General features: G+C 39.4%; 1 protein-coding gene across 10 annotated transcripts in view; it reads left to right on the top strand.

The window, feature by feature from the left end:
* Positions 1–8,688: 8,688 nt before the first annotated feature.
* Ccdc66 (coiled-coil domain containing 66) overlaps positions 8,689–10,896 on the top strand; it is a 33,252-nt gene continuing 31,044 nt past the window's right edge. For 7 of the 10 annotated variants that reach the window (XR_015439181.1, XR_002389228.2, XM_021244077.2 and 4 more), the window contains exon 1: positions 8,689–8,772. Coding sequence is in view for 4 of the 10 variants with exons in the window: in XM_021244074.2 (XP_021099733.2) it covers positions 8,762–8,772 (11 nt within the window). In the remaining 6 variants the exon portion in view is untranslated. Of the gene's footprint in view, positions 8,899–8,974; positions 9,218–10,896 lie in introns of all 10 variants that reach the window. The other 3 variants (XM_021244075.2, XM_021244078.2, XM_021244076.2) reach the window with 2 other exon arrangements.

Raw genomic sequence — 10,896 nt, 5'->3', positions numbered from 1 at the left:
CTAAAATCCTGACAATCCCAAATGCTGGCGAAGATGTGAAGCCACTGGAGTGTGGCTCACGCACCGAGAGGGTGAAATGGTACTGTGTCTTTTAAACACAATCTGGCGGTTCCTAATGAAAAATTTAAAACACTCACCCAGGGACTCAGTAATTCTTCTCCTAAGTATGTACTTACCCATGAGAAGTGAAAACTTATGTTCACAAAGATAGTTTGTGTAAGAGTGTGTAGATCAGCTTCTTTTTCATTAAGTCCAAATTTGAAATGGATTCAAATTTCCAGATTGTCAGATATTAATATAACAGAGCACAATCAGTAATAAAAAAGCATGAACCCGTATAGTCACACAACATGACAGACTCAAATATTATGCTACATGAAAGAGGCCAGACGAAAGTCTATACTCTGCATGATCCCCTTTATGTGAATTTGTAGAACAGACTAATCTATGATAAAACAAATCAGAACAGTGATTGCTTATAGAAAGGAGTGAAGATTGATAAGCGTACCAGAGAACTTTTCTGAGGCCACACACATGTTTTATACAGTGATACCTCGGTTCACGAAGTTGATTCTCTCCACAATTCTGGTTGCAAATCAGATTCAATGGTGAGATTCAATGTTAGCCTTATGGGGAAATTTGATTCAGTTCTTGTTCAATGCAGTTTGTGGCCAGAATTGTGGAAAGAATTAAGTTTGTGAACCAAGGTACCACTGTATCTTGATTCAAGTGGTGGTTAAATGGGTGTGTACATTTACCAAAACTCTTGAAATTGTGCAGTTAAGATCTGTACATTTTACTATTGGTAATTTTTACCATTTTTTTGGTGTTTTTTTTTTGTACTGGGGATTGAACTCAGGTCCTTTTGCTTGCAGAGCAGGCGGCGGAACCACTGAGCTAAATCCCCAGCCTTTACCTTATTTTTTAAATGAAAAAAAAAAAAAGATCTAAAACACTATTAAGTCATTGGACTTGAACAGGATTTTTTGGTAACAATAGTATTGCTAATGTGTACATTGCACTATGTGTCAGCACTATTATAAACATTTTGTATATATTAAACTCATTTAATCCTTACAATAATCCTATGAGGTGGTGTATTATTATTCATGTCCATTGTATCAAAGAAGATGAAAGCAGAGAAAGTGAATAGCTTATCAAATCACACAGTGAGTAAGGAACAGAGCTGGATCTGAACCCAGGCAGCAGACTCCAAAGGTCTGGTAAGTTACATCATGCCTGGAAACAGAATAGAACACAAAGGGGATTCATTTCTTCCTCCCTACAGGTGACTGGCAGCATGTGCACCTCAAGGGCTCCACTGCATTACCAGTAGGGTCTGGAAATGCATTGGAGGTACTCAGCACAGGCTGAAATCCCCCAGGAGCAGTCTGGGGAGATATTACTGTAAATGTGACACCTACCTGGTAGGTGGGACTGGGGAAACTACATTGCATATAAATGAAGAGCATGCTTTCAGTGTCTCTGAACCTCATATACTTTGCATAAACAAGATTCACTGCATTTTACTCAACTTTCTTTCTTTGGGGAAATGGACCTCAGGTAGAACAGAAAGAATCATAGGATGGTAAGGAATGTTACCCCTGGAAACCTGACTTTTGATTCCTATCTTACATTATACTTGGATGGTGAAGTTTTATACTAATTTTGTTAACTTGATGAATGGGTAGGGGGAGAGGAATGGAGTTAAGAGGGCATAAAAAACATTTTCCACATTGCTTACTAATTGCAAAGAGGAAACTAAACATTTATAGGTAGCAAGGTGGGGCAGCCACCATCTTAAATCTTCACACTTGGTGACACAAGTAAGAGGACAACCTGATGTGATGGTAAACTGTAAACCACAAAATGTCACCTTAAAGTTATTTTTTTGTTTTTTGAGACAAGGTCTTGCCATGTAGTTCAGGCTGGGCTCAAATTCTCAATCCTCGTGCCTCAGCCACTGAAGGCTGAGATTACATATGTGCACCACCATGCCTGGTTTAAAATATGACCTAAATGTTTAATTTGAAAATTCCATTAAACAACCTGATGCTGAACCTCAAGCTTCTAGAAAAAGAAGAGCAGGACAACCCCAAAGCTCATACAAGGGAAGAAATTATAAAGATCAGAGGAGAAATCAATGCAATGGAGACTAAGAGAACAACACAAAAAAATCAATGAAGCCAAGAGTTGGTTCTTTGAAAGAATCAACAAAATTGATAAACCTTTAGTCAACCTTGTCAGAAAAAGGAAAGAAAAGGCCCAAATCTATGCAATTAGGAATGAAAAGGGTGAAACTACAACAGACCCAGCAGAAATCCAGATGATCATCAATACCTACTTCCAGAACCTATATGCCAATAAGATGGACAACACAGAAGAAATGGACAGATTCCTAGATACATATGAATTACCAAAGTTGAATGAAGAAGACCTAAAAATTCTGAACAACCCAATATCAACCAATGAAATTGAAAACGTAATTAAAAACTTATCACCTAAGAAAAGCCCGGGCCCTGATGGCTTCACTGCTGAATTCTACAAGACATTTAGAGAGGAACTGCTGCCACTACTGTTTAAACTCTTCAATGAAACTGAAAGGGAAGCAATACTCCCCAATTCATTCCTGGAAGCAAGCATCACCTTGATCCCCAAAGCAGAGAAAGACCCAACTGAAAAAGAGAACTATAGGCCAATCTCACTAATGAACATAGATGCAAAAATCCTTAATAAGATACTGGCAAACAGAATGCAGAAGATCATCAAGAAGATCATACAACCTGATCAAGTGGGATTCATCCCAGGGATGCAGGGATGGTTCAATATATGAAAATCAATTAATGTAATACACTATATCAATAGAGCCAAGGACAAAAACCATATGATTATCTCCATAGATGCAGAAAAAGCATTTGACAAAATCCAACATGCATTTATGATAAAAACCCTACAAAAAATTGGAATAGATGGTCTCTACCTCAAACTGATAGAAGCCATCCATGAAAAACCAACAGCCAATATCATACTAAATGGTCAAAACTGAAATCCTTCACACTAAAATCAGGAACAAGACAAGGATGTCCACTATCACCACTCTTGTTCAATATAGTTCTGGAAACATTAGCCACGGCAATTACACAAGAGAAAGAAATAAAAGGAATAAAGATACGAAATGAAGAAGTCAAATTGTCATTATTTGCAGATGACATGATACTCTCTATAGAAGACCCCGAGAACTCCACCAAAAGTCTTCTAGACTTAATAACCAAATTCAGTCAAGTAGCTGGTTACAAGGTCAACACACAAAAATCAATAGCTTTCCTCTACACCAATGACAGACTCACTGAGAGAGAAATAGGGCAAATAATTCCTTTCACAATAGCATCCAAAAAACTGAAATACCTAGGAATCATCCTAACGAAAGAAATCAAAGACCTCTTCTCTGAAAACTATGGCACTCTGAAAAGAGAGATTGAAGATGATATCAGAAAATGGACAGACATCCCCTGCTCCTGGGTAGGAAGGATTAATTTAGTGAAAATGGCCATACTTCCAAAACTTCTATATAGATTTAATGCAATTCCAATTGAGATCCCAGCAGCATACTTCATAGACCTCGAGAAAAAAATCCAAAAATTCATTTGGAGCAAGAAGAGACCCAGAATAGCAAAAGCAATTCTAGGTAACAGAGACATGGCAGGGGGTATCACAATCCCCAACTTGCAACTATACTATAAAGCTACTGTGATAAAAACACCATGGTACTGGCAAAGAAACAGGCTTGAGGACCAGTGGAACAGATTAGAAGATGCAGAAACAACGCCAGACACACTCAGCCATCTCATCTTCGACAAAGGAGCCAAACACCCTCACTGGAAGAAAGATAGCCTCTTTAACAAATGGTGCTGGAAAAATTGGGCTTCAACTTGCCAAAGATTAAAACTAGACCTGTATCTCTCGCCATGCACTAAACTAAAATCAAAATGGATTAAAGATCTAAATATTAAAATAGAAACTCTGAACCAGTTGGAACAGAGGTTAGGTAGAACCCTTGAAGACATCGGTGTAGGAAAAGATTTTATGAACAAAACCTCAGTTGCCCGTGAACTAGCACAACCAACAAATGGGATCTCTTCTTATTAAAAAGCTTCTGCACAGCAAGAGAAACCACCAGCTGTGTGAAGAGACAATCCACAATGTGGGAAAAAATCTTCACCTGCTCTTCCTCAGACAAAGGTCTACTATCTCGAATCTATAAAGAACTTCAAAAGATCAGACCTCCCAAATTTAAAGACCCACTCCAAAAATGGGCATCTGAAATGAACAGACATTTCTCACACAAAGAAGTAGAAATAGCAAATAAATACATGAAAAAATGTTCAACGTCACTGGTCATTCGAGAGATGCAAATGAAAACAACACTGAGATTCCACTTCAGTCCAGAAAGAATGGCTGCTATCATGAAATCAACCAATAACAAATGCTGGCGGGGCTGTGGGGAAAGAGGAACCCTGCTCCACTGCTGGTGGGAGTGTAGACTGGTGCAACCACTGTGGAAACCAGTATGGAGATACCTCAAAGAACTAGGACTGGAAGTCCCGTTTGACCCAGCTATTCCCCTGCTGGGGATCTTCCCCAAAGAATTAAAAGAATCATACCACAGTGATATATGTGCACCCATGTTCATAGCAGCGCAATTTGTAATAGCTAAAACTTGGAAACAGCCCAAATGCCCATCAACTGGAGACTGGATAAAGAAAATGTGGTTTTTTTTTATAAAATGGAGTACTACTCAGCCATAAAAAGTGAGAAATTAGAGACATTTATAGCTAAGTGGACGCACATTGAGGCAATACTCTTAAGTGAAATAAATAGGACACAGATGTGTAAATACAGAATAGTTTCTCTGGTGTGAGAAACTGAAAGTGTAAATAAGGACTCAAATGTATAATGGGTAATGTGAAATAGGAAGAAAAGGGGCAAAGGGGAAGGAAGTGGGAGGGGTAGGGGAAAGGATAGAAGGGAATGGGATTAATATGAGAAAATGGAAAAATAGGAACAAAATTTTTGTAAATAGGGAGGGCTGGAGGGGTTGAAGGGAGGGCTGGGCAAGGGTGAAAAACAACCAAGAGAGACTATGTAAAGGTGAAAATTTCCAATGATGAATGTCATTATATTGTATACCTAAAATGTACCAATGATTAGAATGAATAATCGATAATATAAAATAGGAATAAAAGGTCCAAAGGGGTAGGGGTAGTGGGAGACACAGGGGAAAGGAAAGAAGGGAAAGGAAAAAATGATAAGAAATGGAAAAAATGGAAATAAAGTCTTTGTAAATAGGGAAGGGTGGAGGGGGTGAAGGGAGGGCTAGGAATGGGGAAAAAATAAGAACCAAGATGCATTATATAAAGGTACAATTCCCAATGAGAAATGTAATTGTGTTGTATACCTACAATGTACCAATAAAAGAATTTAATAAAAAAAAAAAAGAAAATTCCAAAAAAGCTAAAGGATATAGGAACAAGACAACACCGTGAGCAATCAAATTCAGATTATAGGCCATTCTACAAAGCAAGTAGCTTCAACTTTTCAGAGTCAGTATCATGGAGAAATACAAGCAGGTGACTGTTTTATGTTACGTAGAAGAGAGTAAAGGGAGGTGGCAGCAGCAAGATGATGGACTCTCTTCGTTCATTGTTCTCTGGAACACAATTCTCAACACCTACAACTTAGAGGAAGAGAGCTTTATTCTAGCTCATGTTTTCAGTGCATAGTCAGCTAGCTCCAAAGCAGGAAGGGCATCGTGGAAAGGTCTCAGCCAGGGGAAGCTGCTCATCTCATGGTGGCCAGGAAATGGAGAGAAGCAAGGAGCTGGGAAGGGAGATGCACCCTTCTAAGTCATGCCTCCAGTGACTCACCTTTTCTGACCAGGCCCCACCTCCCAATAGCACAGTTAGCTATAAACTCATAATCCAATCGCCTTCCAAAAGCCCTGCCTCTGAGGACATGAAGCTTTAGGGGACAACTTATATCTACAGTTCTATTCCCCTTCCTAAAGCACTGAAAAACAACCACAAAGAAAACATAAAACAAGTAATTTTCAGTACCAAGGAACCCACTAGGATGGTTAAAATTTTTTAAAAAGGAAAAACTAGTGTTGGAGAGGATGTAGTGTAAGTAGCACCCTAATATGCTGCTGGTGGGAATGTGAAGTGGCCAAACTTGTGAAACAGATTGGCAGTTTCTCAAAAGCTAACCATAGCTTTATAATCTGATCCAGCAGCGAGTCCACTCCTAGGTAGATAGCAAAGTATCTGCAACCAGGAATTCAATCAGATATTTAGACATCAGTGTTCACTACAACATTATGCACAACTAACCAAAAGGCAGAAACAACCCAAATGTACACTGAATTAGTCAGCTTTTCGTTGTTATGATAAAATATCTGATTTTATTTTTTTTGGGTTTTTGTGTGTTTTTTTTGGTACCGGGGATCGAACTCAGGTCCTTGTGCTTGTGGGGCAGGCGGCGGAACTACTGAGCTAAATCCCTGGCCCAAAATACCTGATTTTAAAAACCTAAGGGTGGAAAGATTTATTTTGGCTCATGATTTCAGAGATTTCAGTCTATGGTAAGATGTTTCTATTGTTTCTGGGTCTGGGGGTAGACAGAACATCATGGCACAAAGGATGACAGAGGAAAGCTGCTCACCTCATGGCAGAAAGAAGAGAGGGAGGAAAGCAAGGTGAGAGAGGAGAGCAGAGAGAGTGAGAGAAAGAATCATAATAACCAAGTGTAATGTGCAATTCTTTACTAGTACTTGTTTTCAAAATAAAAAACCATAAAATATACTTTGGACAAGTGGGTTAAATTAAATAGGGACAGAACAGCACATGTTACCATGTAATTGTTAATCTTATTAGGTGTGATAATGGTGCTGTGGTTATGTAGAAGATCATATTATTCTTAGTAAATACATGCTGTAATGTTTAGGGGCTATAATATTTATAACTTACAAATGATGACACTCAAAAGAGCTCTGTGTGTGTGTGTGCGTGCGTGCGTGCATGTGTAGAGAGAGAGAGGGATAGGGAAAGCAAATGCAGCCAAACATCAGCAACTGTCAAATCTAGATAAATATAGCTATTAATTGCAGTATTGTCTTTTTTGTATATTTAAACAGTTTCATAAAAATAAAAGAAACAAAAGTAACATCTTAAAATTCATACCACTCAACTTCCCAGAAATACTCCTATGTATTAATGTGTTGGTTTCAATCCTTTTAGCCTTTTTTCTATGTATAAGAAAAAAGTATTCCTTTTTTAGCTCAGCAGCACCACGCCTGCCTCACAAGCAAAAGGTCCTGAGTTTGATCCTCTGTACCATAAATAAATAAATATTATGTACTGCAATTGTGTACTAATAGAAATAATAATTTAAAAAAGAAAAAAGTATCCCTTTAAGCAATAACAAATGTATATTAGTATATATTGTTTTGGTTTGGGTTTTTTTTCTGGTACTGGAGATCGAACTTAGGATCTTGTGCTTGCAAGGCAGGCATGGAGCCACTAAGCTAAATCCCCAGCTCATATTAGTATATATTGTATATTGGTATCTATTAGTCTACTAAGCCAACAATGTTTATTTGAGTATATCTTACACAGGCCAGATATAAAAATGAATATTATGAATGAAAAAAATGAATAAAATGTTCCCTGAATGTACGATGTGAATCCAGTGAGCCTTATTTTTAACTATAATTTTAAAAAATATCATATAAAAGCAGACAAATGGCAAAACTGTTAATTTCCAGTAACTGCATTATAATTGAGGGGCACCCTCATGAGCTATTCAAATTTGATAAAGCTGTTGTCGGCATTTTTAATTTTTGCTGTTCCTTCATTTAACAAGTATGTATTGTCTACACTATAGTGCTAGGTGCAATAGCAGCAGAATTGTACAAGACACCAACTGTCTGCTTCTCTGAGGCTTACTCTGGTACAGGATCTTAAAAGCACATGTCCTGACAAATCTAGCCACTGGTGTATTCCAGGAGGGGATCTGGGAGGAAGCGGCGTTTAAGGTGAGACTTGCTGGATGACAAGGAGTTAGTTACACTGGATAGACAGCTCTGGTGTTAAATTGCTGAGGGGTCGGACGAGCAAGTCGCCTAAACCTCTCTGTGCCTCAGAGATGATGTTGTTAGGATTAAATAATAGATATCAGGACTTAGATCCATGACTGACCCATGACACCTACATTTATTGAGCACTTGTGATTACTGCTACAGTATTTTAATAGGAGCACAAAGTACCGGGCTTGATGCCCAGGTTACAGCAAAAGAGAAGAGAGAACCAACATGTGCCCTTGGTGTCCTCCTCGTCCAACTTTTTGTACTAAAATAAACCTCTCTTCCAAATATAAAACACAGTATAGAAAATGTAAATTAAGATATTCATACTTTTTGTTCCTTCCTATTTTTGCCACCTCCACCCGTCTGAAAGCATTTTCCCGAAGCTCCCCCGTGCATAGCGACTAAAGCCGCTGCAGAGCGAGGGTGAGGACAGCGAAGGACTCCGGTCAGCCTTGGAGCCCCGCCTCGGCCGAGCGCACGTCCCAGCATGCCCCACTCTGATTGGTCCTCCCTTCCAGCTGCCCGGCATCCCTGTAACCAATCGGTTTAGTGCTTGTTGAGCGGCGACAGCAACCGTCGTACACAAGGTGCTGGAGAGGCTGGCGAGAGCGTAGTCGGGCCATGAACTTGGGGTAAGCCAGGGCAAGGCAGATGGTCGTCAGCAGAGAAGGGGGTGAGACTGCGTCGGGGCCTGGACTCTTTGGCGGGGAACCTTCTGGAACTGCGCCCCCTGCAGCGACAGAGCCTGTTTCCCCGAGGTAGAGAAAAGTGAGGGGGATGTGTCGGCCTTTACGACCTCGCAGACCTCACTTTTCACCCCGTAACTCACCTTAGAAACTCCGCGACGGCCTTTCAGCGCGTCGTTACCTGGGGACGAGGGCCGGCGAAGCGTGGAGGAGGGGAGAGAAAGGAGGGCGGAGGGAGTACCTGGAGGGAGAGCATTCCTGGCTTAGACCCGCGCTTCTGGGCGACCCTGGCCTTCGGAGCTGAGCAGAGTATTGGAGCACCCAGATTTCTTTACCGCCTGCCAGGCAAGGAGCCCCGGCCTCCCAAGTGATCAGTGTACGGTATTATCAGGTGCGCATCAAGTAGAGGTTGACTAATACAAGTCTGTGGCGTGCTTTTCGTCGCTGAGAAGTTTAATGTTTTAGGAAGATAAAAAGTCACCAGACCCAGAGCTAACCGCACATCATTAAGCAACTAAATGTTATGTACTACAATATGAGGATTTAAAAATAAGTCTGCACCTCGAGGAGTTTAGAAATGGAGTGCAGAACACATACCTTGCAGTTTCATTGAAGGTCTTTCTTTTTTTCTTTTTTTTCTTTTTTTTTTTTGGCGAAGTTTCACCAACATAAATACAAACTATTTATAACCCTGCAATGGGTAGAGCTTATAACCTATCCCTTTTCGTATTTTACCTTTAATAAGTACATTGAGATAATTTGATTTCCCTTACCTGAGCAACACCACAAATTTCGCGCTCCTCGTCAAAACTCTCCCGACCTCTCCCTAGACTGTTGGATTTATTTACTCGTTTATTTTATTATTAGTGTATGTTTGTGATACATAATAATCACCTTCTGGAATTAGTACATATACTATCGCATCAATCATTTTCTTCTTCCACTCCCTGCCTTCCTGTCTACTCCCCTTCCTATTCCCACAGTCTACCTGTTTCCTTTCATCTATCTTTAATTTTGCTCTTTAAATTATTTATAAGTTGAGCTTCTCATTTAACAGAAACCATATCATATTTAAGCTGTGTGCATGATTTATTTCACTTAACAGTATGGTCTCAAGATGCATTTATTTTCCTACAAATGACTCAAGTTTATTCTTTATGGCAGAGTAGTACTCCATAGTATATAAATATCCCATTTTCTTTATCTGTTCATCTGTTGATGGACAATAAAGGCTGCTTCCAAGATATAGTGCTATGAACATGCATGTGGATGTATCAGTGTAATATGATGTCTTTAACTCTTTGGAGAAGATACTTAGAAGAAGAATAGATGGGTCAAATGGAATTTCTATTTTTAGTTTCGTGAAATCTCCACATTTTTAGTTTCTTGAGATTTCCACAGTGGTTGTACTGATTTACATTGCCACCAACAATGTAAAGTGCCCCCCCCCGCCTCCTGCATCCTGCATCCTCACCAGCATTTGTTATTTGATTTTTTGACCCTAGCCATTCTTTCTTGAGTGAGATGGGATCTCAGTGTTATTTTAACTTGGATTTCTCTAATGACTGGAGGTGGTGAACATTTTTTCATGTATTTATTGGACATCTCAACTTCTGAGAAGTGTCTGTTCATTTCAGTTACCCATGTTTTGACTGAGTCCTTTATTTTGGCGATCTAATGTTTTTGTGTTCTTTATATATTCTAGCTATTAGTCCTCTGAGGAGTAGTTGGCAACATTTTTTTCCCTCTCTGTAGGTTGTCTCTTCACTCTTGGTTGTTAAAAAGCAGAAGCTTTTTAAATTCCATGTAGTCCCATTTATTGATTATTGGTGTTATTTCTTGTGCAATTGGGGTTCTGATCAGAAAGTCTATGCCTATATCTTAAAGAATTTTACCTATCCTATCTTCTAGCAGATTCAGTGTTTCTGTTTTAATATCTAGGTTTTTAATTCATTTTAGTTTGATATTATTATAGGGTGAGAGATGGGCTTCTTGATTCATTCCTCTGCATGTGGATAGCCAGTTTTCCCAGCACCATTTGCTAAAGAGGCTAGTTTTTTTCCAGCAGAT

The sequence above is a fragment of the Heterocephalus glaber genome, unplaced genomic scaffold (assembly GCF_053883595.1).
Source record: "Heterocephalus glaber isolate CG9 unplaced genomic scaffold, H.glaber_assembly_v1.0 deba00001472, whole genome shotgun sequence".
In the NCBI taxonomy this organism is placed as follows: Eukaryota; Metazoa; Chordata; class Mammalia; order Rodentia; family Bathyergidae; genus Heterocephalus; species Heterocephalus glaber.
Note: the sequence above shows the minus strand (reverse complement) of the source record. Positions and strands in the feature narration are given on the sequence as shown.